Source organism: Microtus oregoni, unplaced genomic scaffold (assembly GCF_018167655.1).
Source record: "Microtus oregoni isolate MIOR12 unplaced genomic scaffold, Mior012 000005F_ref0000423, whole genome shotgun sequence".
Lineage (NCBI taxonomy): Eukaryota > Metazoa > Chordata > Mammalia > Rodentia > Cricetidae > Microtus > Microtus oregoni.
In genome coordinates this window covers 33,531,844-33,559,155 of record NW_024543064.1, presented here as the reverse complement: position 1 = coordinate 33,559,155, position 27,312 = coordinate 33,531,844, and the positions used below count along the sequence as shown (strand labels likewise).

The following is a 27,312-nucleotide window of genomic DNA, read 5'->3' as shown; positions in this document are numbered from 1 at the left end:
GGTGGGTGCAGTGGGGTCACCTCTTTTGACCCCAGTCTGTCCTATGTGAGGAGGCTGTATGAGTGAAGCTGCCCTCTGCACACACGTGCCTTCAGTCTCTCTGTGTACTTCTTATTTCTACCAAGGAGTGGACAGCAGAAGGTTCCCTCATAACCTTCTGTTTGCCTCCCTTCAGTTCGCTACTGCAGTGGTTCTCAACCTGTGGGTCATGACCCCATTGGGGGTTGAACAGCCCTTTTACAGGGTCACATATCAAATAGCTTGTTTATCAGATATTTACATTATGATTAATAACAGTAGCAAAACTACAGTTATGAAGTAGCATTGAAAGTAATTTTATGGTTGGGGGTCACCAAAACTTGAGGAACTGTTCTAAAGGGCTACAGCATTAGGGAGGCCAAGAATCGCTGCTCTGGTGGGCTGCACAGTCCCAAGCCCAACCTAGGTACTTAGTTGGGGAAGCTGATTCAGGGTGACCCCAGTCTGTAATCCTAGCAAGGATCATGCTCACCACTAGATTTGACTTCCCTGTCCTCCCTAATTCTGCTAAGGAACCTGTGCTTTAGCGCCTGGAACCTCAAGATCTGGTCTTGCACACCCAAGAAAGCCAGGATTGGCTTGGGCCCCTCCCCTTACAGCCAACTGCCAAGCAGATTCCAGCAGCATTCATACTGCTGACACCTCTGGCCAGTCCTGCTTTGGAGGTGTCATCACTGCAGCCTGTGGTGAGCTGGAGATGCCGCAGGGGGGAGCCCCAGGCACCACTGCTGCCTCATTGGTGTCTCTCCCGTCTCCCCCACAACATCCTCACCACTGCATGTGCCCCCGCCCTGCCTGCCATGGCCATAAATCTCAATTTACGAGGGCAGCTCTGGTGGGGGAGGGAGGCGGCTCTGCTAATGATGGTTCCTCAGCCGGATTTTTCATGTTGCACAGTCATAAATTTTTAAGAACAGCATGGGCAGCACGTTAGCAAGTTATCGAAGCTGCCTCCAAGCTGGCTGCCCAGCTCTGAGAGAGCAGAGATAGGCCAAGCAGAGCAAAGGAGACATTTGCAGTTGGGGTGCGGGGAGCCAGGGGCTGAGTCTGAAGGTTGCAAAGGAGGCTGGCCAAGCACCAGGCTAAGTTTAGTATGGGCCCTCAAACAGATCAGGGTAAGCCAGAGCAGTGAGCTCCAGGGTGGGATCAGGAGTGTGGGTACACAGACCATGCATGGCATTCGGAGCTGCTGATGGATGCCTCTGCTCCAAGACTTGACACTATGATGTACGGGGAGCCTGGAGACATATGGATTTTCCAAGTGGCCACTTTGAATAGAATTACAAACCCTGAGCATGTGCACAGTGAGGCCCATGCATTCACAGAGCTGTGTTTGCTTCATAAGCCAGTGGCTTTTAGCATTGTTCTCAGGAGGTAAGGCCCTTGATCATCAAGAGAGATCCCCTAGGGAAATATCCACAGAGACAGTGTTTGTCGTATGTTGAAGAGGCCAAACCCATTCAGGTTGAGGCTTGTCTTTTCCAGTTTGAGTGGTCCTGGGCAAGTCTTTTTTGCCATCAGAACTTTTGTTTGTTCCTCCTTGGGGTTGATAATGACACCCTGCTCTCAGGTTTACTGAGACTGCTGTGAGTCCATGAAGCGCGCTAGCCCCTTTACCTAGTCAGATTTCTTTTTTTTTTTTTTAAATATTTAATTATTTATTAAGCATACAATGTACTGCTGGTATGGAAGGCACCAGGTCTCATTACAGATGGTTGTGAGCCACCATGTGGTTGCTGGGAATTGAACTCAGGACCTCTGGAAGAGCAGCCAGTGCTCTTACCCTCTGAGCCACCTCTCCAGCCCCCTAGTCAGATTTCTATGAAGACTTCTGGGGAAGTAAGTGTCTGGCGAAAGGCCCTTGCTGGAGATGGCTGGCCTTTCTCTCTGTTCAGTTCAATTCGAAAACACTTGCCAGTGTCTTCTGGGTCCACAGCACACTGAGCCTCTGAGACAATAGTAATTCTCTCTGGGGGGTAAAGTAAGCACTTTTGGCTGAGTCTCCAGTGTTCCAATCTGTGTCTGGGACCTTCTTAGGGTTAAGGAGCCGCGTGCAGCCCATCAGTGGGGACTCCCCAGCCGTCAAGGAGCTGACAGATGCACATAAGCTACTTCCCAAGGGCCAGGCCAAGTGCACCTGTATTCCCTGATGTGCACACATTTGGAGTTTAGTGATTCCGATGGCTTCCAGGGTGCACAAGCAGCAGCCAGCAGAACATCAAACCTTTGGAGGAATGGGTCTTACACCACAGACAGCTTTCAGAGGCCACAAGCACTAAGTCAGGAATCAAGCACTAAGTTGAAATCAGCCCAGGTACTGTGAACGAGTGTTGACATCAGGATAGTGGTAGTGAACATCCTGTTTGGGATTACCCTGATGATCCAGCAGGATACAGGCTGGTGTGTGCCGGAAGGGCCTCCACACTAAGCTCTGCTGCCCGAAGAGGCTGTGGACCTTTCTCACCTCCACGCTTCAGACCCTCTCCTGCACCTGTCTACTTCACCTCAGTGATCTTTCTAACCCCAGCTCTACATCCCACCCCCTTGGCCTCATTGACTTTCGGCCATTCTTCAATGCTCAGTTTGGATTTACTTTCTCAAGGGAAGCCTTCCTTTGCTCCTGGCCTTGGCCAGAGCCCCTTCTCCCCTATTTACTTTTCCACAGCACCCTGCACTCCCTCTGCACAGCATCTAATCACCATTGTGATTAAGATCACTGCTCAGAAGTTGTTTGATGCCTCCCTCTCCCACTAGACCATAAGTTCCCTGAGGGCAAGAACTTGTGTTTTTTCATCTTGTATCCCCAAAGCATAGCACAGTGCCTGACAAGGGCATGCGGATAATAAATAAAATGTGCTGTTTTGAATTGAGTTCAATGTAGTTGAGATGGCCCTGGCCCACCCCTGGGTGCTAGCACAAGCAGAGGTGGCTAGGGGAGTGCCTGGAGCTGAGGTGATTCCCATTAGTCCTCATGATTAATTCACAGCCATACTGTGATGGAGTGGGCTTGTCCCCAGTCAGCGCCTCCGCTGGGGCCCACCTGTTAGTGACAAACAAACAAAGGGGATAAATAATGCATTGGGAGTCGAGCCAGGCAAGGCAGCGTATTGAAATTAATAAGGATTAGCTGAGCAGCTTGAGGATAAAATATTTACCAGGTGGGACTGGGCTTAGGGAGGCCATCCCCTTTCTGCAGTGTCCCTAGGCACAGCTAAGCTGCTCTCCAGGGCATTCTTGCTTAGGGCTGGGGACCCCAGCACCACCACTCCCGCTCTGCTGATGAGGTCCTTCCAGGTCATCTCCTGGCATAGTCTTGGGAAAACAAAGATACTAGGAAGGAACAGAGGCAGGGAAGTGGCAGACACCTCAATCACGTTAGAAGCTGGCCAGCAGGACAATGGCTAATACTCAGAACCTTGGCGTGTAGAAGCTTTGAATGGTTGATGCGAGGCAGAGACGTTCATCTGTGCTTGCAGGCTTCCCTGCTTCCTTTTCCAGTCCGTCCTTCAGCTCTACCCATCTTGTTGAGGGGCCTCTGGAAGTAACCCCTTAAATGGTATATTATCTAGCAGGAGGTGACAGAAGCAGTCATAAGGGATCCATCTAGGTATTGTGGGAACACAGAGAAACGGTCCTTACATAGACTTCAGGGAAATGAGCAGGGCTGAGTCCCAGGGAATGAGAAGTGTGCCGGATGAGAAGCCGATTTCTAGATGAAGCAGAGCTTGTGAAAGGGGCTATACCACACAAGAAAGAGATGAGGTAAATAGGACCAGACCCCCAAAACTTTGTAAAGGGTTTCGATGCTCTCTCTCCTAGGAACAGCAGGGCTCCCCATCTGAGGAAGTGGTAGTTGCTTTCAAGGTTACAGATAGTCCTTCCCTTGAACTTATGACTTCCCAAATGCTGGGGTTACAGCTACACACCAGCATGCCTAACCTTCATTCTTGTTTTGTTTTGTTTGCGATGAATTGGTTGAGACAGTTCACTCTAGAGAACCGTGACTGTCCTAGAACTTGCTCTGTAGACCAGGTTGGCCTTGAACTCACAGAGATCCAGGCGCCTCTGCCTCCCAAGTGCTAGGATTAAAGGTGTGTGTGCCGGCACACCTGACTCTGACCTTCATTTCTAATTATTTTCGGCTGTTTGGTTAGTTGGTTGGTTGGTTGTTTTTTAGAGATACGATCTCACTATGTAGCCTGGCTGGCCTGGACTCTCTATGCAACCAAAGAAGTTTTTAATTCTGATCTTTCTCCACCTCATGTGTATTGGGGTTTTAGATGCACGCCACCATAACCGATTCATTCCGTGCTGTAGATTGAACCCAGATCCTCATGTATGGTAGGCAAACACTACTGCACTACATCCACAGGTTCCTTGCAGGCAAGCGTCTGTATTTCACTTACCTAGCTGTTAGCATCTTTAATCATAGTACAGTTGTCGGCATTAGCAATAGCACTGGCCCTGTACTGTTAACTAAAGCCCTGTTTTAGTTTGACCATGGTCTCCATTATTTCCCTATTCTACTGAAGGACCATTGAAGGGGTTGAAGATAGAGTAGAGCTACTAGAGTCATGGCTTAAAAATGCACCATTGTAGCCGGGCTGTGGTGGTGCACGCCTTTAATCCCAGCACTCGGGAGGCAGAGGCAGGCGGATCTCTGTGAGTTTGATGCCAGCCTGGTCTACAAGAGCTAGTTCCAGGACAGGAACCAAAAGCTACAGAGAAACCCTGTCTCGAAAATCCAAAAAAAATACACCATTGTACACCATTGTAGAAAGAATGATAACAGTGTTGCTTTTACCTCAGTGAGGGATGGTCGTGAGAATGTAGACCTAGAGACTATTGGAAAATGGACAACTCAAGCCCCAAGGGTGGATAGAGTAGATAATTCTGCTTAAGGAGAGAAAAAGAGAAGAGGATCGGTGACAACTTAGAGCAGCACATCTAAGGAGTGTTTGGAAGAACAAGTGCTCACAGGAGCCAGTAGGATGACATAGAAAGAAGTGGTAATGTCACCAAAGCCACAGCCAGAGACTGAGTGTGATCAAACATAAGGAGCTGGAGAGATGGCTCAGCAGGTAAATCACTGTCTACTGTTTTAGAAGACCTAGGTTCAATTCCTAGAACCCATGTGACAGTGCATACCCACCTGTAACTGCAGGTTCAGGGGATCCAATGCCCTCTTCTGGCTTCCGCGGGCAGCAGGCACATGAGTGGTACATAGACATATAGACGAAAACACATAAAATAATAAAATAAAAATTTAACTCATTAAGAAGCCCCATCCCTGCTACCCTGGTTACTAGAGAAGACAGCATTGGTTAAATAAAAATAGATAGATAGATAGATAGATAGATAGATAGACAAATAGATAGATAGCAGAGTTGTAAGGTGGGAGACAAGGAAAGGAGACCTCAAGCATCAGGAGTCTGCAGTCTGCCTCTGAAAGGAACCAGAGTTTGGTACCAGCCAACTGGGATGGGCCATTTAATGGAGGCTGGCTCCCAGATGGGAGCTTGGGTGAAAGAGTCAGGGCTGGAGAGCACTAGGGCTGTATCCAAGAGTAAGGACACTCAAGTCTAGGCCTCTGGAAAGTGTGCATGCTGGCTTAGACTCCAGATCCCAGGTGAGGTGAACAAATCAGCTTCAGAAGGGGTAGCAGGTTTGGTCCCTCTTGTGACAGACACAAATAAGATCAAGTATCTGCCCATTTGGGCATGAAAGCTGGGGTACTAGACTGGTAGATTGAGATTTGTAAGGAGGGCAGGAACTTGTTGACCTGAGGCCTAAAGGGAAGTGCTCACACTAGGCAGGAGTCTTGGGGTCACCTGGGCAGTTTGTGTACCACAGGGACTGATGAGGATCTCATGGTGATCTAGTCTGTAAGGTTGTGGTTTCTTCATTTGTACACAGCCAACATGTAGGCCTAGAGAAGCAGCTAGGGTTCTTCCAGGCCAGGAGAGCTGAAGGAAAGGGGGTCAGAGTAGAGGATATTGACAAGAAGAAGTCTGACATGATGGACCATGTCCAAGATGTAAAGGTAGATGTCCATTATGTTGCTAGGTCAGAAAGTACCTGGGACACATGTGGAATCAATCCCCTTCTTCATCCTCAGACCAGCCGGAACCTTCTGAAACTCAGACATCAACATGTACTCATGTTTGACTCTGTCAGACTGTCTGTCTGAGATGAGCCCCCACTTTGTAGATTCAGTCTCCCAAGAACTGTGCCACCAAGCCTGGCTAAAACCTGCTTTTTTTAGTTTCTGATTCAGCTGGACATGGTCATGCCTCTGAGCTCTGCCAGTAAAATAAAAATATGGTCTGTGGGAACTCTAGAAATGACACGTAAAGGGAAACCGTTCAGGGAAGTATGCTGTTCTTGTTTTTTCTCTGTTCCTTCTCCCGTCTGGAACACAGTGTGATAGAGCTCTCGTCTGGGATAGTAGAGCAAAATGGAGGAGGAGACCTGAGTCTCCATAGATTATGGAGCCAGGAGCTTCTAGTCAGCTGACACTGCCAACTACAAACATAATTCCTCTCTCGGTTAACTTTTACTTTCTTGCCTTCTATTTCCACAAAGTTTCACCAAAGCTAGAATCCTGTAGCCTTTTTTGGTAGCATCCCCTATGTCCTAGGATACAGCAAGAAACAATGTGATTAGTGTTTCAGGAGCACATAAGGTACCAGCTTAAAGGAGCAGTGTCTTCTGCCTTATCTCCTCCATGCACAGAGTGCATTCCTCTGCCATTGTTCTCCTGCCTTTATACTTCATATCAGTTAGTGTATTAATCACTTTTCTCATTGCTCTGGTAAAAGAGCTGCCAAAATCCAGTTCGTTTGCTTCCTTTAATGCTTTGAGAGACAGTATATCGGACTGGCCTTGAAACTACAGCAGTCCTCCTGTCTCAGCCTCTCAAGTGCCACTCTACACGGCAGGAAAGAAACCTTTATTTTGGCTCACACTTTGAGGACACAATACATCATGGCTGGGAAGGCATGGTAGCAAGATCCAGAGGCAGCTGGTCTCGCTGCCCCTGTAGTCGGGAGGCAGGGGTGAGGACTAGTGTTCACTGGCTTGCTTCCTGTCCCTGTTTATGCAGTAGGGAACCCTAGCCCATGGGGTGTGCTGTCCACATTCAAGGTGGGTCTTCCCTTCTCAGTTAAACTTCTCTGGAATCACCCTATGCGCAGATGTGTATCTTCTAGGTGATTGCAGATCCAGTCAGATTGACAGTGAAGATTAACTATGGCTGTATGCTTTCAGCTGCAAGAAAAAGATAGGTCATGGGTTATCTGTTTTCAAACAGACTCAGTAAAAAGGGGGATTTATCATGGAACGAAGGGAATCCGGCCTCCCGGGATTGTCCTCAGAGACCCAGAAATGTGTCCAGTTTTGTTCTATGTTCAGCACAGTCTTCATAGCTGACTCCCCTGTAGGTTGAACGGTGGCTTCTCCAATCCCAGACAGTGTGTGCAGAGATGAAAACATCCAATAGAATTCAAAGATCTTCTTCCTTCATACTTCTCTTCATAAAGTGTGCAATTCTCATTGCAGGCCTTCCAGTAAACTCAACTCTGTGTCTCAGAAGAGAACACTTGCCTGCTTCAACCTAGTGACTAGCAAGGATCATAGGATCACCAAAATTAACTCCAGTCCTATAGTATTGGTCCTGCCACATTACAATGGCAATGGACTCTGCCAGCATGGTACCGTGATGCACAGGCCAGAGGCTCAGGAGAAATGACGCACTCAGAGAGGGGAGAGTGGGATGGTTCAAAGGTTAAGTTTGCTACTATAGAAATGGGTAGTAAAAATGTACAACAGAGAAACGTACTAAGTTCAATGAATGGAGAGTCTGACATGACAGTTTCTCAGGTCAAGATGGAAGCTGGACAGCAGACTCCTAAGGAGGTGGCCAGAGATGGACTGACAGCGCTGACTCACAGGAAGGTTCCAGCTAGGCCTTTGACACACGTCCGGAGTGTCTAAGGCCATGTAAGTCACCTAACTACTCAGTATATCAGTGCCTCCATTTGGAAAAAAAAAAATCTGTCCTGGGTCTTCAAGGCTACTCCTGGAGTGACGAAATGCTGACATCTTCCCGTTAGAGCTGTTGAAGGGCCCAAAAGACCGATCCATGCGCAGCCCTGAGAAGTAGGGTCTTTTCTGTGAACGCTAGGTCTGTCCAGTGTTCTGGACAGCCAACTCTTTCCTTCAGACCTGAGTTTTGCCACGTCCAGCTGTAGCAGTCCCCCGGCCGGCAGCCCCTCCACCTGGGCTGGGAATGGGCTGGGGGAGGCGGGCATCTGTTGTAATGGCTAGAGCAGCACCCTGTTACTACAGCGTATTTCACTTTTAATTCTGACATATAATGTAATGATCTTTTTTAAGGCCCGATGATATTATCTGCCTGACTAGATTATTGAGTCTTCATCATCTCCAGATAAATTTACGGCCAGGACGAGGCTCAGGATTTATCATCAGTCAATAGAGCTCGATACTCTAACAAGGCGTGTAATAAGATATACATATTTAATGATCCAAGGGGAGGAGCACTAATGGGAGCCCAGACTGAGTGATCGGGGGGCTGGACTGGGGCTCTGCCTTAGAGCTGCCATGGCTATAGGGACACAGAAGTATTGTTGGCCCTGTGGTTCCCAACTTTAGTCTTTCCTAGGGCTGCATGACTCCTTTCTGAGACCCTGAGGGTAGACAAGCAGAGACAGGGACAGTGCCTGAGCCAGGGCCTGGACTTCTCCAGCACTTGGTATCCCCACCCCCATCCTACCACCTCACCACACACACATCCTCCAGGGGATTCTGTCCTGTTTCCAGGACCTAGAAGGGCTAGGGTGTTCTCAGACCCGCCTGCTCAGGTCCCTGAACATCAGGGAGGGCCCACAGGGAGGGAGTACCGGGGCTCAATGCCCAGGCCATGCTGATGGTGACGGATGGTTTTTCATTATAGCCTCTCAGGTCCTGCCCGCGCCCTGTGTGGAAATTCTATTTATTCCCTAATTTGTAAAAATTCCCTCTTTATCTGATCCCAATCAGGGCGGGGTAATTGGCTCTCTGGGGCAGCGGCTGGGGTCCTTGATGAAGAGCTATGTGGATGTACCCAGCCAGGCCCCCGCCCGGCCTGCCGGCAGGGCCCACAATTAATAATGATTTGCAAATGGCAGACAAGCAATAACACAGAAGGATGTGGCGTCCGTGCTGCCTCTTCATTTCCCCCTCAGATATAAATGGCCACAGAACAAAAACGCAGCACTGTAAATTCTGGAATTAGTCATTCACCGGGACAAATGGGGTCTGAAGCCTACAGCCCTACTCTACCATCCTTGTACTTGCTTTCCCCAACCCAGGCTCTGGTCTCAGGTCTTCTCTAGATACAAACCCAGTTAGTTCATCAGCTTTCTCCCACCTCTAGTGACCCCTTCTTGTGTGGCCTAGACTTGGAAGTGATCCCTTGGTCTAGGCCTGCCGCTTTCTCACCGAGACCACAGCCAGCAAATGGGATCCAGCTCCTCCTCCTCTCACTGACCTGTCTGGCTGCTTGACCTGGCTTCCGTCCCCATTCTGCTTTGGGTTTTGAATGAGTTGATGTGTCCTGCCAGGCCTGGGAATCTGGAGCAGAGTTGGTCAGATCATAGTTGTCTTCTTTGGCATTTGGGATCAATTCAGTCATTTGCTTGGCCAAGTCTGAGTTGGGCTTGTGACAGCCAAACTCAGTGTAAGTGGCAGTAGCTGATCTGTGCTTACTGGTCAGGCATCTCTGGGAGGTTGGCAGAGGCATTTCCGGGCACCATGCCCTCTCGGCCAGGCACATTCTCCCCCCACCCCCCAGTGGCTGTGAGCTGGCGGGTAATGGGCGTGTAATGGCCTCATTTCCATGCCCGGCCTCCAGGAGCGGCGGTAAGTGTTTGATTGCCTTAATTTCCAAACACATCATTATCCTAGCTTTACCAGCGCTTAATAAACACTTTATGAGGATTTTTTTAAAAACATCTTCGGTCCGCATACTTCTCTGAAGTGATAAACTCTAATTAAGTCTAATATTTAAAAATATGGTAATGGTGAGTTGTTTGAATAAGTGGACTGCATTTCTGTAATTTCATTATTACGTAAAACACGCTAATTATTTGGAGCACGCTTATTACAGAGAGAGAAATCGCCTGCTAATCAAGATGAAATTGCCTTTTCCCCTTATTGTGGAGCCACCATCATCCTTCACCATCAGCCCTGTGGCACCTCTGTGGGGTGGAGGGTGATACAGGGAGGGGCTGAAAGAAGGGGTCACTTTAGAGTCGAGGCCATAAGGACCCTGTCTAGGGGAGGGTTGGAAGCTGTAAGAGTGCTGGGTGGGAGGAGAGTGAATGTATGTCTGGAAGAGTGTCCTGCTGGCCCAGGTGGCCATGAATAGGGGCGGGGCACAGGAGACTGTAGGCCAAGGCTGGTCCAAGGGATATAGAATGAGTGTCAGGATATTCATTTTTAAATTAGCAATATTAGGAATTAGAATAACTAATAACTAACACAGACACTATTGTGAACACTTCACAGGTAATTCATTGCATCTTAAAAGATAAAAATAATCTTTTGAGAGAAGTAGTTGCTATAATTATTCTTCCCATTTTAGACAAGAAACCAAAAACACAGAAAAGTTGAAATTTGGGAGCTTGCTTAAGTTTAGTTATTAAGTAGCTGATTTTGGACCAGATTCAAAGTCTGAGACTAGATAGGGTTCTCTACTGTTTAAATTCTAAATTCACTACCTTGGCCGCCAGAGCTACTTAGGGCGCTGAATGCTCTGCTGGCCCCATCATAGAATTGCCAAACCTAGTGAATAAAAATGTAGAGCAGACAGGCATGGTGGTGCATGCCTTTAGTCTCAGCACTCAGGAGCCAAGGCAGGAGGGTCTCTGTGAGTTCTAGGCCAGCATGGTCTACATAGAGAGTTCCAGGACAGCTAAGACTACATAGAGAAACCCCTTCTCAACATGTAGAGGAGCAGTCAAATTTCAACTTGAGAAGACAAGTAGTGTTCAGTGCATGTCCCATGTCGAGCTGGGACAACATTAGTCTGGCAGTCCTTTGATATTGGCCTGGGCTTAACCCACAGCGCTTTTGCTCAGAACATTATTGCTTCTGGATGTCCAGGTAGATGTTGGTTGGCAGGGGTCTTCTTGTGGTCTCTTGTCACGCACAGGTCCTATTCCTTGCAGGTTCCTTCCCCTGCCCATCCCTGGGCCTAGGCTTTGCTGACCTCTGCTGCACAGGCTCAGGCCCCATCCCTCAGCAGACAAGGCGAAGACAGGAGGCTGAGGCTACAGTGGTGGCCTTGGCATCTGTCTGCATGCTCCTTTGACCACACTACCTCTTAGCTCATTAGTAATGTCAGCAGTTTCCCACCCTGATTCCCCAGTTTGATTTACCCTTTGGTCAATTTATGTTTATTCTCTTTACTGGTTCCAATACTATGCAGATAGGATAGAGTGGTCATTTTAGAAGGGCACAAAAAGAGAGGACAGATTAGTCCTTGTTGATAGGGCAATGTGTTCTACATCAGGAAAAGAATAAAGTTGGAGCTATTGCCTACCACACACAAAATTCCAGACAGATTAAACAGCTAAACAGAAAGTATAGCTTAAGCGGGGGTGATGATGCAGCCTTTAATCCCAGCACTCAGGAGGTAGACACAGGTGGCTCTCTGTAAGAACAAGGCTAGCCTGGTCTACATAGTGAGACCCTGCTCAAAAAAAAAAACAAAAACAAAAAACAAAAAAACAAAACAAACAGATAATGGACTGGAGAGATGGCTCAGTATTAAAAGCCCTTTGGAAGGACCTGGGTTCAGTTCCCAGGGCTCAAACTCAGGTAGTCAGGCTTGCTCAGTTACCACTGAGTCATCTCACTGGCCCAAGATTTCCTTTATTAAAAACTCCCCTGTCTCCAGTCTTTTCTCCACACTGTCAGCAACCCTCCACCACTCCAAGCCTAGTTCTGGGTTGGCCTCAGGCACGAGCTGTACTTTAGTCTCCTCACTGATGATTCTGCCTTAGTCCTGGTCTCACATCTTAGAATGACAACTCTGAAACCCAGGTCTGGTCTTGTCATTCTGCTTCTTGAATGTATTTGTGCCTCCACAGTGCCGCCAGAATCAGATTCTTGAACTCAGGTTGGCATTTGAGTTCCTCAGGGTCACCTCTAGTCGGTCACCGCGGATTTGACCAGCTCCAGTGTCTTGTCACTGCCTCAGTATGTCAGCCACCCCATTCACTTGGTGAGACCCATGCTGACACTCCACAGACCACTTCCAGTTCTGTCTGTATTGACTCTTCACCTTAACCCTAATGTCCTAGACCAGCTCCCTCCAACCTTTGTTCTACCAGGAATCCACTCCTCAGCATCAGAAAGAAGCAGGTAGCTTTTCTATGCCTCCTTTGTTCATAGCATTACACCTCTTACGGGGCTGTTTTTGAGCTCTGCAAGTCCAGGATGCTAATCTTGGGTATCCTCAGACCCAGCATGGCCCATGTATGCGTAGTACACAGAATAAATTGGCACTCGCTGGACTAGGTGGGCACATGAATGAAACCTTGGTGGACTTTCTGACTTGTTCCAGTTTCCTGTCCTCTACTCGTGTGTTCCCACGCAGTATAACCAACAAGCATGCAGTGCCATCTCAGTAGCAGCTGCTCTACCAAGCCGCTCTAATGACTGGGGACATCTAATAGACTTAGCCTTTCTTGCTAGGTGTTTCCCCTACCCACCCTTCCAAGGATTTGTATAGCTGTTACTCTTCCATTCTAGTCTTGTCAATATAAAAATATTTCTAACTCTAAGAATATGAATTTCCTTTTTAAAAAAAGTTCTCAAGCTGATGTCGCTAGCTTTCTAGAACTTAAAAGTAAAGACCTATATGCTTAAAGACCTCCATTATGGACACAACAGTGCCCTATCATCCCATGACATGGCACCCTTGAACTGGCCTGATTAGCTCTGCAAGAGGCGCTGAAAAGGCAGAGCTGCCAGCTACCCCAAATGGTCTCAGAGCTTCAGCTCTATCTCTCCCTTCCCTATTCCCAGGAACATACATGGTGCAAAGAGAGAAGTGACCCCACAAGTTATCCTCTGAATACACCCCTATATACAAGGAACAACAATAAACTTTACAAGTTGGGGGAAGAACCTGGCCTTGCAGTTTGTAACTGCCAACTTGGATGGTGACCTGAGGCAGTTTTTCCTCATCCCTTTGGGTCTCCGTAATAGTAAATCAGTCACCACAATTAGACCTCAGGATCTGCCATAAATAGGACCATAAGTGAGTCTACATAGTGAAGGACATTAGTTTCATCATGTGTACCAGACAGTCTGCCATCTGAGCCATACACAGTCACCGTTGAGTCATCAGGTCACCAGCCGCCACATACCACATAAGAAAGCTAGACAAATCTGGGCAGTGGTGGCACACGCCTCTAAGCTCAGCACTCGGGAGGCAGAGGTAGGCGAATCTCTATGAGTTCGAGGCCAGCCTGGTCTACAAGAGCTGTTCCAGGATAGGCTCCAAAACTACAGAGAAACCCTGTATTGGAAAAAACAAACAAAAAAAGCTAGGCAAAGATGCACCTTCTTCAGTGTTAACTGTGGTGCGGTGACTGTTACCACCCCTAGTGGAGGAGCCTGGGCTAGAAAAACAAAGCATTTGCAGACATTCCAGACTGTAATGGGTTTATATGACACCTTGCTTTGACATTTCCAGAAATAGTAGCTGCTCCTTGAGGCTGTGGTGTAGAAATCTGGGGGCAGGTTACAGGGGTGAGACCAGAAAGCAGCAGGGATCAGGGTTTTGTTTTTGTTTTTGAATGGGGGGGGGGTTGAGACAGGGTTCCTCTGTAGCTTTGGAGCCTGCCCTGGAACTAGCTCTTGTAGACCAGGCTGGCCTCGAACTCACAGAGATCCACCTGCCTTTGCCTCCTGCGTGCTGGGATTAAAGATGTGTGCTACTACCATCCAGTCCAACAAGGATCAGTTTTTGCCAAGACTTTGAGTTACATTAAAGATTTGCCAGGCCTTGTCACACTGGCCTGTGGTCCCAGCTACAGTGAAGCTGAAGCAGGAAGACTGTGGTTCAAGAACTGCCAGGCTACTGAGTGAATTCAAGCCTCCCTTGGTGACTTAATGAGGCCCTGTGTCAAAAAGTAGAAAGAGAGGCTGAGAGCTAGGTATGAGGACACATACCTGTAACTGTAGCACTCAAGAGGACCCAGAGTTCACGGTCAGGGTTATCCTCATCTAAAGAAAGTTTGAGTTCCTGTGGTAGAGTGCTTGCCTTGCATGTACACAGCTCTAGGTTTAAGCCCCGGAAACTATTCAAGGAAAAGGGGAACTTGCAGGATGAGAGAGATGCCTGTCACCATTTGACCTGAGTTTGATCTCTAAGACCCACTCAGAAGGAGAGAACCAACTCCCACAAGTTGTCCTGTGAGGCATGCATACAGTTAAAATACATGTGTATGTATCTGTAGACTTTAATCGGGCATGCTAGTGCACACCTCACTCCTAAGCACTGAGAGGCAGAAACAGATCTCTTGAGTTCCAGGCCACCCAGCGCTACATTGTGAGACCTATCTCAAAAAAAAAAAAAAAAAAAAAAAAAAAAAAAGGACAGGAAGTATGAAGGAATTTAAAGAGGGAAGAACATAAGATTTATGTAAAAAAGGACCATGTTGGCTACAAGAGAGTGGATCTGAGGGACAGGCTAGAGTGTTTAAACAGAATTACAGGATGTGGACTTAGAGGTGACTGGCTGCTGGAAAGTGGAAGCATTGATTAGCAGTGGTCCTCAACCTTCCTAATGTTGCGACTTTTTTTTTTTTTCGAGACAGGATTTCTCCGTAGGTTTTTGGTTCCTGTCCTGGAACTAGCTCTTGTAGACCAGGCTGGCCTCGAACTCACAGAGATCCTCCTGCCTCTGCCTCCCGAGTGCTGGGATTAAAGGCCACCATCACCCGGCTGCTGTGACTCTTTAATACATCTCATGTTGTAGTGACACCCCAGTCATAAAATTATTCTTATTGCTATTTTGCTACTGAGCAGTGTCTCATTTCCTAATACCATCAGAAATACGTTTTCTGTTGTTCAAGACCCACAAGTTGCGAACCACTGGATTACAGCATAAGGAAACCAAATCCACAGGTTTCATACCTAGTGAAATCTGGCCAGCGGGAGTTTTGAGTGGACTGCATACAGTGCCGTTTGCTGATGTGAGGATGCCTGAGGAGGAAGAGGAAACTTGGGGAGAATATCCAATGTTTGGGGTGTTTTATCTGTTTATCTGGAAAGAACTGTTTGGAGCATTTGAGTTTATGGTGGGACTGGAGAAAAGTCCTGATTGGGGAGGGCGGCCTTCAGGAGCATCCAGAACTCATGATTTGGGTGCATGGCATGTGGAGAGGTCAAGAATGACTGAGATATGCAGCCACCTCCCAGCACAGGTAAATCAGCATTTGCTCACTGGTGGCCTGGGGGGCTAGGCTAGGACTTGGGCCAGGGGAGGCAGATTGAGTGATTTGTCCAGCAATGAGGGAGGAGCCAGATGAAGTCAATAGAAAACTAATTTTCTTTTCTGCTAGAAGAAATGAGGTGTGTGGCCGCTGGGTAATTGCAGATAACGAGGGGACTTATTCTTAATATGCACAGCGGCTATGGTCTCCAGAGTGCTGAAGACAGGAAAGATTTGAGGTACTCTGGCAGGGCTGGGTTTGTTTGAGAATATGCCTCTATCCCAGGTTCCCCCCGACTCTCACCAATGCTCACGGCATCTGGCCCCACCATAACTCTCCAGGTCCTTCTGTCCTCTTCCCGTCAACTGCCTAGCTTCTCCTGTCATAACCCCTCCCTCCACCCTCTACCCCCACGGTACTGGCGTACTCACTAAGGGAGACAAATGACAGGCCCTCAGCTGAGCAGGGCGCGTGTCCGGCCCATAAACCACGGGGATGGGTCATGTCTGGAGTTGCCATGGCCGCCACTACCCACCCATCTGTCTTCTCCCCATTCTGCCTCGGAGCAGATCAGCCCTCTTGGCTTCCTGAGTCCCTAGGGAAACAGGGTATCACCTCCACACTCTGTCCACTGCAGGTATATACATATTGAATTCTTCTAAAACAGGATCCCATCTGATTGGCCTGCCCTCGGCCCTTGATTAATGAGACGTTTAGCTCAGAGGGTACAGGGGTCCCCTAGGCTGCAGTCTTGGGTGAGGACAAACAGAGGCTCCTGACCTCACCAGCACCCCTCATTTGATGATGCCATCGGTGTATGGTACTTGTGCACACGGCATCCATCTAATGAGGATAGGGTAGTGGCTGAGGCCATAGCTATGACCCATGGCTCAGGAACGGAGGTGAGAGAAATCAAAAGAGACAGTTGGGGACTGCTCTGGGAGGCTGAACAACATCACAGGTAGATGGGTGGTTTCTGTACTAGACTTCCTCTGCTGCAGGGGTTCTCAATCTTTCTAACACTGCAACCCTTTAGTACAATTCCTCATGTTGTGGTGACCCCAACCATAAAATTATTAAATTGCTACTTCATGGTTATCTTCATAGTAATTTTGCTGTTATGAATCATAATGTAAATATCTGATATGCAGGGTATCTGATATGTGACCCCAGAGGGGTCATGACCCAGAGCTTGAGAACCAATGTTTTTTAGGTCAAGCTCCTTCATGTATCTAGAAATGGAGCAAGTCCTGTCCTGGCCAAGTCCCTAGAGTCCCTATAGCCTCCAGGCTACCACATTAGCTAACAGCGTGGAGTTTGTCAGAGGCCAGTACCAGAGAAACACATAAAGGCTGTTTAACCTGGTGTTTGAGCAGACACAAGATCCCAAAAGGTGGCCAGCAGCCAGCCTCCTGGGACAGAGCAGGATGTAGGCTGACAGCACATGAACCAGGGCCTTCCCAGCCTGTCTGGAGCTACATGGAGACAGAGATCAGAACAGGTGTTTCCCAGGATTCTGGCACAGCCATGCCAAGTCTTGTGTCTTGTCATCGGTTGAGTATGGCCTGGACCACAGTCCCCCCACATACAAGTGCCACAAAGTCACCCTGGCCGTGGGTGTGATGAATGGCCGCACAGTAATGAAATGGAGACATCAAGGAGGGTGGCGGGAAGACGGAGTGTGGCGGACAGGCCGTCCCCACGCGGCAGCAACAAGAAGGATCGCCCAGCGGCCAGGGGCCGTCAAGGGAGAAATTACACATTTACTCTGCCTTTTTCTTACTGCGACGGCGCCCATACATCACCGCTGGGGCTGGGATTGGACACAGCGGCCAATTTCCAGCATGAATTATGGGACAGAGAAGCATTGAGTCCAGGCTTCCTGTAGGCCCAGTATCACCAAGCCCAACCCAAAGCTAGAGATGTTGCCACCAGAGCCAATTGTCCTCCTTAAGCCCTTGGCTCCTGAGTCTGGCCCTGTCTAAATGTCTTCTCTTCTCTCTAGACGACTGCAAGAACATTGCCAACATCATGAAGACATTGGCTTACCGAGGTTTCATCTTCAAGCAGACATCAAAGCCCTTCTGATTGGCAGAGGACGGGATGGGGCAGGACAGGGTAGCTGCTTGGCCCAAACCAGAATCCTCCTCTCCCTCACCAGAGGGGAAAGGGAGAGTGGCACAGCTCTGCGCCCAGAGTGTCCCCCAGCTGCCCTATGGGCTTGTGCCCTGGGTGAGGGCTTGGCCATTGGCCCCTCTGGAGCAGACACTTTGTGCCCCACCCCCTCCCACTCCTCAGTCTCCACCCAGTATTAGCCCCTGCCGTTATGGGCCTGGGCTAGGGGGAACCCAGGTACTCACTGCCTTCTCCCTGGTACACAGGCTTCTGCTGGGGCCACTGAGTCCTCCCTGTACCCCCTCCCATCCATAGTGCATGGTGTGTGGTGCCCCCAGGGCTCCAGGACAGATCAGGTCCCACCTTGTGTCCACCCCCATCCCTGCTGTGAACGTGCCACTGAATAAAGTTGGGGAAACAAGGTCCTAGTGTGCGGGAGCCATCCCTGTGTGCAAGGCTGTCACTCCAGGCTTCATCTCCATACAGAGCCGCTGACGCTGCAGTACCTTCGATGCCTTCATTGAGGATGCATAGACTGAGAGCAGGAGGCGAAAGGACCTGCCCAAACTGCTGCTATCTGAGTCCCCTGCTGTGTAAGGCCATCTAAATACAAACACAGGTGTCCAGGTGAGGAGTCTAGGCAACAGAAAAATGGTGAAGGGCCTGAATGTGGGCACTGCAAGCAAGCCTTTAGGAACTGATTGTAGTGGTCAGTCTATCAGCCTGTCACCCCAGCCAAGGATATGAGGAGGTAAGGAAATAGAATCAGCCAATCAGTGTAACAGCTCTGTTTACACCATACCCCCAACACTAGTGGCCCCTTCATGGTTTCTTGGCTTTCTTCACAGAAGATGAGCTGGAGGCGGATTCCCGTCGTTTCCGCTGAAGAGACAAAAAGTGCTGAGGTTAGTGGCCTCTGAGGTGTGACTCAAGGTTTAGTGCCTGTCATTCTCAGAGAAGAGGTCCAATAGTTAACCTGAACCTACTCCTGTCCTCAGTCTCTCCCCTCACAGTGGCAACCATTCTCTTGAAGGCTGTACATACATGCATTCTCTTACAGAGCCAAGGCATGCCCGCCCCCCAAGCCTGCCCAGGCTCTTACCGAATTGGGTGTGAGGGGTGCACCCACTACATCAATGATGGTGTCCTTGGTGGGGTCAAGGCCAAGTCCAGATTCAGACACTGCTGGCTCAGCAGAGGCTGGGGTTGGTCCCACTGCTGGTGTGGCAGGGCCCCCCAGCACTCCTGCCCGAGCCAGGGCCTCATGCCGGTGCCGCAGCATCTGTAGCTCATATTCACAGTTGGCACAGGCCTGCTTGAGCTCGTAGAGTAACACCAGGTCACTCCGCAACTCGTTGAACATATGCACCAGCTCCTCCGTGGGGGTGGGGCTCAGCTCTGCAGGCAAGACAAAGCCAACTGTGGTTGAAGGCCTGCAGTATGAACTGCCCTCCCTTGCACAGCCCCCAGGAGAAGGGAGCTAGCTAGCTATCCCATGAGGCTCGGAGTCACTCACCCACTCCAAGTTCCAGCAGCATCTGTTCCAGCGCCTTGATCTTCTTCTGACCCACAGAGCTGGGCAGCTTCATCTGCAATGACAGTCAGCTAGCTAAGTCCCACATCCCTTGATGAGGCTTAGGGAGAAGAGGGTTGGTTCAACAGTGAGGCTCGTGGGTAACCTCTTCAAGAGGCTATGGCTAAAACGGAACAAGCTGAGAAGTGGAGAATAGTAAAGGCATCCTTGGCCTGGCCGTGTCATGAGATCGTGGCGAGGTCACCTCTTTTCACAGCCCCCTCTCCCATGGCTTTAGTCTTGGCAGCTGTAGCACTTAGGTCATTGGGAGCCCAGGACGGAAACACTGAAGGAGGTAACTCACGCGCTGGCTCCTCAGTGTGACACCTGCCGACTTAAAATCTGGAAACTTGATGCCTGCAGTCTCAGGAACAGCCTGGGGGGAAGAGTTAGAGAGCCTAAGGTGTCACAGAGAGTGGCCCAGGGACCCACTGACTCGGGGTACTCCCAGAATGCCCACTTGAAGCTGGGCCAGATAACCTCCATACGGAGGTCAGCCTCCATACCGGCTTCTCAGCCTCCTTCTTCTGGGGTAGCTTTTTCTTGGGGGCCTTGCGTTCTGTGCGCCGCTGCTCTGCGGTGGTGTCTGCTGCTGTAATCAGCTTCTGCAGGTCTTGGCTGCGTTTTTCCCGCTCTTTTTTCCGGGCCTCGATCTTACGAAGCTCCTGTAGCAGGTACTCTTCCTCTGCCACCTGCAAAACCAAGAAATGCTTTGGCATGTATGGGAGCTGTGTGGAAGCAGGGTAGCCAGGGAGCTGAAGGACACTAGGTTTCTATGAGGAAACCAGAGGGAAGGAAGAACAGGGGAACCATGGGAATGGGCTGAAGGTGGAGGAGCCTAGAGGTGACAGTTGAGGCCATGGAGGGTGGGAAGACAAAGGGTTTCAAGTACAGGGAAAGGTCATGAACCTGTTCTGGGGTCCGGTTATAAAGCCGCTCCAACTGTTCCTTCCGCCGTCTCTCATGCCCAGCATCAAATACTGGTATTTTGAGATCTGTGCCCGGCACAGCCCTGACGTTGGCAAGTTTGGCACAAATATGGTAGTACCTCTCTTTCAAATCCTCTACAGAACGTTTCTGAGAATCAGAACACATGGGGATGAACACTGAGGAGCACGTGGAAGGGATGGCAGGAGGGCTGGGCACTCAGCAAATACACACCAGCTCACCTTGAACTGCTGGTGGTCATACCGATCATGGATAACTACAAAGCGCAGATCAAATCGGCGGCTGAGGTCGAAGAGGTGGTCAGTCTCTGCCTTAGTCCATGCGTCATCGTGAAGGTAAAGCTGGTACTCCTGCTCTGAGTACACGGGCACCTGCACCGTCTACTGGCACAAAGACATAAGGACCGCATTCCTTTGTCATATGTCCAAGCAGGCTGGCCATGTGACCACACCCCTTCTTGTTTATTACCAACCCCTATGTAGAGGCAGCCTGTAGGAAGGAAAGACCCAATCTGATTGGCCAGAGGCCCCTCCCTAGAAGGCTCTGGGTCAGTGGCCTGCCTGGTTCACTCCAAGACAACTTAACATCTTTGGGAATGGACCACATGCTCCTGCCTGACTTGTAAGCACTTCTGTGGCACTCAAGGGTCAATTGTGGAGTCAAACACCCATCAGACAGAGAAAGGCCCAGCGTCCCTAGGCCATGCACCACTTGTCTGAAGCACTACTGCCACCCAGTGGTAACAGCGGGACTTGCCGATCCCAGAACACTTCAAAGTTGGGCATCTCCAGGAAATCCTACTGCCAATGCCCCTTCCTCTCCTGGCCCACATTCCTCCTTCTGCCCCAGGTCTCTCTCTCAGATATACCAGCATCACCATAAGCTGGGTCTATAGATCAGAAGCAAGGAAGGAGTCAGTGATGGGCTATATCAGGAAGTTTCTTTTGAATTCAAAAATACACCAGGCTCTTTCCTGTTGCTCTTGGACACTTCCTACCAGAGGTCCCACATGTCCCACCTTAACACGCTCAATACTGCAGTCATCCCTCCTAAACATCTCCAGTCCAGACCTCAACCACAACAGCCAGCGCCAGAACCCTGGGTGTGTTGTTGGTTGGTGATGGTCTCTGTTTCTGTTTTATGTTGACACAGCCTTGGGAAGTAGTCTTGGCTGGCCAGTACTCTCTGTGGAGGTCAGACTGGTTCTAGCTCACAGCAGTCCTCCAGCCTCAGTCTCCCCAGTACTGGATTGCAGGCATGCACCAACACACCTGGCAATGGAAATATCTTTTAATTCCTACTTTTTGCTCAATCTGTGGCTTCACCTCCAGAGTCCCCCTCCAAATCCATGGCCATAACCCACTTAGACTGGCCTGCATCAGAGAAGCAAAACCACCTTCCTACTTGAGCTACCCTTCAGTTCTCTTCCAAACAATTCTCCATCTGCAAACAAGATGTGACCATGCTACTTATAGGGCCAACCCGTGTGGCTTGTCACAACTGACCTACAATAAGAATAGAAACAGGCCGGGCAGTGGTGACGCACACCTTTAATCCCAGCACTTGGGAAGCAGAGGCAGGCGGATCTCTGTGAATTCGAAGCCAACCTGGTCTACAGGGCGAGTTCCAGGACAGGCTCCTAAACTACACAGAGAAAACCCTGTCCCCAAAAACAAAACAATAACAAAAAGAATGGAAACAGTGCTCACAGGGGACACCTCTCAAAGCCAGCAATCCAACTGGAGGGGACTAGAACAGAAAAAAACAATTTGGGTACGATGTGGTAAACCTGATAAATATAAACAAGTGACCCTGGGTACAGCTGGGCACAGAGCTGCTCATAACAGAGGTAAATCAAGCCTAGTCCTTTGTTTTGTTTATCTGTTTTTTAGACAGGGTTTCTCTGTGTAGCCCTGGCTGTCCTGGTTCTCACTATATACACCAGGTTGGCCTCGAACTCAGAGATCCGCCTGCCTGTCTCCCAAGTGCTGGGATTAAAGACTTGCGCCACCAATGCCCATCCAGGCCTACTCTTTTTATTTCAAGCACTGGATGTTCAGAAGAAGCTGCAGTTTGAGGTGGCCATGAGCCACTCTGGGTCCTGGGAACCAAACTCTAGTCCTCTGGAAGAGCAGTAAATACTCCTAATCATTGAGTTGTCTCTCCATCCCTGTGCAGTGTTTGTTTGTGTAGCCCAGGCTGGCCCTGAATTCAGTTTGTACCCGAGGATGACATTGAACTCCTGATCCTCCTGCCTCCACCTCCCAAGTGCTGGGATTACAAGTGTGCACCATCTTACCAGGCTAAATCTTCAGGTTAAGGAAAAGTGAACTAATGAAGGAGAACAGGGGACAACACAAGTACAACATGAGTTCAGACAAACAGAACAAACACCCTAATGTTGGGCCTGCCTTCAGGAACCAGGCTGGGAAACTGGCTGAGCTGCGGCAGCAGAACCAGCTGCTACAGGGCGTGCACCCTTCTGGGAGCCTCGACTCCACCTGGAGGGTGACAAGATTCAATATAGCTAGGCTGAAAGAGATCAAAAGTCCTAACATTCTAGACTTGGGTTCCATGCCCAGTGCTCACATGGTGACTCATGATCATTTATAATTCCAGTTCCAGTGGATCCGACTCCCTCTTCTGGCCTCCACGGGCACTGCACCCATATGGTGTGCAGACACATGCAGGTAAAACACTCATACAATAAAATAATTTTTCAAATGGTCCCGTTTCTTGTATCTAAGACCATTTGGCAACAGAGGAGACGCTGGGCTGAAAGAAGAGTAGGAGACTGAAGTCAGCTCCAGCAGTGATGGAGGGGAAGCCGTGAGCCCAAACTAAAGCAGAGACGAAGCACAGGCTGCAGGCCCAAGTAACAAGAAGTTAAGACCAAGGAGGATGTCACATCAGTGACTCCTGGACCCCGGCCTGAGTGCGAGCGCAGGGAGAGTCGCTGGGAGAGAGACTCTTCAGAGGAGCCACGGGAGAGGAAGAGCACGAATCCACTGAACTCTGATTTCATTCTCTACCTTGTTGTCATCAACCAGACCTGCCCAGAACTCATCCAATCCTGACACGACTCTTAAAATCCATGGTGGCTCCTCAAAGACAAGAGGGCGAAGGCCAAGTTCTTAGGCCTCCTTGCCAAGGGCCACCTGGCATGGTCACTGTTGACCAATTGTGCCACACCTCCCCTACATCACCCCACATAAAGCTTTATCAGTGTGGAAATTCCCAGAGCATCCAATATGCAGGAACCTTTAAAATTCTTTTATTTACTTATTGGTGTTTTTTAGTTATTTATTTTATGTGCATTGGTGTTTTGCTATAGGTGTCAGGTTTCCTGGAACTGGCGTTACAGACAGTTGTTAGATGCCATGTGGGTGCTGAGTATTGAACCTGGGTCCTCTGGAAGAGCAGTCAATGCTCTTAACCACTGAGTCATCTCTCCAGCCCCTTTATTGGTGTTTTGAGAAAGGATATCTCTGTGTAAGAGCCTTGGCTATCCTGGAACTTGTTTTGTAGACCAGACCAGGCTGGCCATGAACTCACAGAGATCCTCCTACCTCTGCCTCCCAAGTGTTGGGGTTAAAGGCGTACACCACCACTTCTTTTTCATTTTTAAATTACATTTTTGTTTTCAGGTGTGTGGGGATGAGAGTATTTGGAGGTCAGAGGACAACATTTGGCATTTGGGGGTCTGTTCTCTCCTTCCACCACTGGGTTCCATAGGCCTAAATGCAGAAGCCTCTGGACCCTTATATTCCTGTGATTTTTTTTTTAACTTCACCATGTTCCATGTGCATGAAGGGAGAAAAAAAAAATCACTGCACCACCTAGTGACATCATCAAGAAAACTCCCATAACCTTCTAGCCCTCCCAATAGCTCATCTCCTACCAGACTGAACTTGTCCTCATCTTCCTCTACCTCTCAACAGCATGAAGTTTTTAAGGACAGACACTTGATTTCTTGTTATTGTCAATGTCTAGGCTTCATGTGCTGAAGCAGTAAAGACTGAGAGCCCTTTTGCCTTCACACCAGTCTGTCTCATCCAGCTCTTCCTCAGAGACCTCTTTTCCAGCTTCTCCAGCCTGAGGGTCCTAAGAACGATGCTGAGATGGAGGACACTGATTTGGAGTGGAGGTATTGAGTCACGCTTAGCTGTGCTCAGTCTGAGAAAGCCTATAGCCCCCCAAAAGTGAGGCCAGGTACAGTGAGATACACTGAGCTGAGATGAGTCTGAGTTTGAGCCCCTTGTGGTTTTAAGCTCCAATTCTAGACTGTTCTGAACCACACTGTACTGTGCTTTAGCCATGGGCTATCCAATCCTAGCCTACTCTAACCCTTCCTCTCATTGGCTGGGTGAGACTGGAAAAGGCCCCACTTTCAATAAGGCCAAAAAAAAAAAACAATAACTGCTCTTGGTTTACAGTGCTAGCATAAAGGATGCAGAGCACAAGCAGAGGTGTGACTGGTAATAGAAACGGAATTAGCAGATGAGACGAGACATATCATGAGGCCTAGTTCAAATGCCACCCTTCCAGAGAGGACCTCCCTGACCAGCCTGTCTAAGGTAGGCCTTGGGGCTGGCAAGGTGGCTCAGAAGACCAGACAACCTGAGTTTGATCCCTTGGGCCCATGTGATAAAAGCAGGGAAAAGCTTCCGTAAGCTGGCATGTGTATGCACATCAATCAATCAATAAAAAGTAGGCCTCTCCCTCACCTATAACTACACCATTTATCTCATTTCTTGTCCATTCACATTCCAGTTCTATCATATTGGCGGTGCTTATCTGAAAGAACTCCACCCATTTCCACGCATGTGTACCGTTCTCCTCCCTCCTCCTTTCTCCTGTTATTCACAGCTATGAGGAAAGGCTGAGCCCAGGATGAGCCTCAGCTTTGTCAGACAGGTGACTGTGCAGAGATGGCGCCTCTTACTGAGTGGGAATAGAGGAAGGATTACGAGTGCGAGTGCTGTTCAAGGGTACGGCTGATGTGAGCGACCTGGGGGACACTCGGAAAGGGATGCTAGTAAATCAGAGCTTCTGGGAGGGGGCCATTAGCTTGTGAAGAGTAGCTGACGTTACAGGCTAAAAGAACAACACACAAGACATACATCGGAGCAAAACACCGAGGACACAGCTCTGAAGACGAGCAACATTTGAAAGGCCCAGGGAAGCTGCTGAGATCCACAGCAGATCCAGAGAAGGAAAGAATCCAATGGGCAGAAGAGTCCACGGCACCTGACCTAGGACTGAGTGGGTAACCATGGCTGGAACTAAGCACGTTGGAGAGCCAACCCTGGGAGACTGAAAAACTCATGCAAGTGGCTCAGATGGACTTGGCTTGTGTGTGTTAGCAGCTCACCTTATTGAACCTGGCAAAAGGGTAGTCTTTGCCCTCCTCTGCTGCTCGTCGCCAGTGGAAAAACATAGCGCCATCCTTTCGAGCTGGGTTGGTAAATGGCATCCACTTCCACGGCCGAACCTTCTTGGATCCCAATTTAGCCTTCACTGTGCGATACCCCTGACCAGTGTCACTGGGAAGTAGTGGGGGTGCATCCCTGGCAGTGGAGGGTAGGTAGGTGAAAGGTTAGAATCAGGTGCGTAAAGAACCACTAAGCTCAAGAAGTTTCAACCGCCCCAGAAGAAGGAAGTCATGTCCTGGAGCAAGACACTGAGCTGCCCTGCAGTTCGGAATGAGTGAGAGCTGTGGAAAGGCCTGGAGGAGACAACCAGGAAGTAGGGAGATGCCATGTGGGCTAGGGTCATGCAAAGGGGACTTGGAATCCCAATACTTGCTTCTTGTCAGAGTAGAGCAAAGCATAGACTTCCCGATGCATGCCCTCGGGCCTCTTGAAAGTCAGCGTCTCCGAGGATTTCTTGGACTTTTTCTGGAGAGAAAACCACAGGGAAGAAACAATGCCCTAGACCTACCCTCACCTGAAAAACTTTTACCCAGCACAATCTCCGAAGAAACCAATGCTGAACTAAAGTCATAGTAGTAACCCACGCACAGGAGTTATCAGTACCCTGTCTGAGCAAGACACCCCTCTCCCGACTCATCTCAACCTTCCCTCACCTCAAGAATGTCACGATGTCTTGGTCTCTCTTCCCAACAACTTACAATTGTCACACTCTCTTGGTCTTCTCATCCCTTGGAGGTTTCTGACTCTCTTGGTCCCCACCACCTCCCAAAGTCCTATCTCCTGCATCATATTGAGGATGGCATACTTTTCGTTCCAAGGTAGCGCTTCTTCCATAGTGAATTTGATGATGGTGGAATTATCACTTCCACCATCTCTTTCCTGCTCTCACCCCTTCCCATTCCTCCGCCAATACCTTCACCCCCACTCAACGCTCTCAAGTTCCCCCGCTACCTTGTCCGGGTTGATGATATCCTTCTTGCTGATGGTCCCAGAAGCTGCATCTCCTTCTGGACCACCGAGTTCTAGAATGTCCCGTACATCCGCGCCCGTAGCCATCACGCCTGAGAGATGGGGGAGCACCCCCGAGATCAAGGATCAGTACCTGCGGAAAGACCTTGCGACCGTCAGGGGGGCGGGGCCCCTGTCACTGCAGCTCCAAGTGGGGGCAGGGTGAAGAGGCAGGCCGCGAGGAGAAAGGTACAAACCAGGCTTGGGTTCCGCCTGTGTTCTCCGCCTCCGCGCGCGGGTGTCCCTGACGCTCGCACCGTCCTCCCTGCCTCACCAGTCCCCGGGATCCACACCTGGGAACTCCAGCGGCAACCCACTTCTCAGTTTATCTCGCTCGGCGAACCCACGGACAGAAACTTCCGGCTGTGCGTTGTAGAAACGCGACCGTCAGAAACACTTCCGGTCTGTGCTTGACCAAAAAGGAGCCGGCTGGCAACCCAGGGTGAAAGCCCCTGGGCGCACTGAGTGTCTGAGTGCTGAGTCCGTACGTTGCTTGCTTCTGAAACATTTACCTCCTGTCTTGCTCCGTTGTATCCTGGGCTGAAAAGAAAAGCTTAGAGACATTGGAAAGTCAACTGTTCCAAAAAAAAAAAAAAACTTCATTTACAAAATGAAATTGTAACAGTACCTGCTTAAATGAAATACCAATAACCCATGTAAAACATTAGCACAATGTCTGAGA

General features: G+C 49.4%; 2 protein-coding genes across 10 annotated transcripts in view; one reads left to right on the top strand and one right to left on the bottom strand.

Moving 5' to 3' along the window:
• The window catches only part of Eri3 (ERI1 exoribonuclease family member 3), a 133,774-nt gene extending 115,612 nt beyond the window's left edge, over nucleotides 1-18,162 (top strand). The window contains exon 8 of one of the 6 annotated variants that reach the window (XM_041651836.1): nucleotides 17,557-18,162. In XM_041651836.1, the coding sequence (XP_041507770.1) occupies nucleotides 17,557-17,586 (30 nt within the window). In that variant the 3' untranslated portion in view covers nucleotides 17,587-18,162. The remainder of the gene's footprint in view (nucleotides 1-17,556) is intronic. The other 5 variants (XM_041651835.1, XM_041651834.1, XM_041651839.1 and 2 more) reach the window with 5 other exon arrangements.
• A 276-nt stretch (nucleotides 18,163-18,438) lies between these two features.
• Dmap1 (DNA methyltransferase 1 associated protein 1) lies at nucleotides 18,439-27,010 on the bottom strand. 4 transcript variants are annotated; one of them, XM_041651830.1, is made up of 11 exons: nucleotides 26,924-27,010; nucleotides 26,574-26,724; nucleotides 25,996-26,087; nucleotides 25,562-25,757; nucleotides 20,409-20,567; nucleotides 20,149-20,316; nucleotides 19,746-19,931; nucleotides 19,544-19,615; nucleotides 19,183-19,255; nucleotides 18,769-19,064; nucleotides 18,439-18,548 (listed from the first exon to the last, which is right to left on the bottom strand). In XM_041651830.1, the coding sequence occupies exons 2-11, from the start codon at nucleotides 26,676-26,678 to the stop codon at nucleotides 18,489-18,491; spliced, it is 1,407 nt and encodes a 468-aa protein (XP_041507764.1). In that variant the 5' UTR covers nucleotides 26,679-26,724; nucleotides 26,924-27,010; the 3' UTR covers nucleotides 18,439-18,488. The 4 variants fall into 4 exon arrangements, with proteins under 4 accessions (XP_041507764.1, XP_041507763.1, XP_041507765.1 ...); XM_041651829.1 differs by having other exon boundaries at nucleotides 26,828-27,000; XM_041651831.1 differs by having other exon boundaries at nucleotides 26,574-26,683; nucleotides 26,828-27,000.
• Nucleotides 27,011-27,312: the final 302 nt, after the last annotated feature.

Excerpts from the sequence above, each read along its gene's own strand:
- Dmap1 (XM_041651830.1), bottom strand. The coding sequence starts at position 26,678 with ATGGCTACGGGCGCGGATGTACGGGACATTCTAGAACTCGGTGGTCCA. Across the intron at positions 20,568-25,561 it reads CTTTTGCCAGGTTCAATAAG|ACGGTGCAGGTGCCCGTGTA; the intron begins GTGAGCTGCTAA and ends TTGTGCCAGTAG. Across the intron at positions 19,065-19,182 it reads GCTGCTGGAACTTGGAGTGG|AGCTGAGCCCCACCCCCACG; the intron begins GTGAGTGACTCC and ends TCTTGCCTGCAG.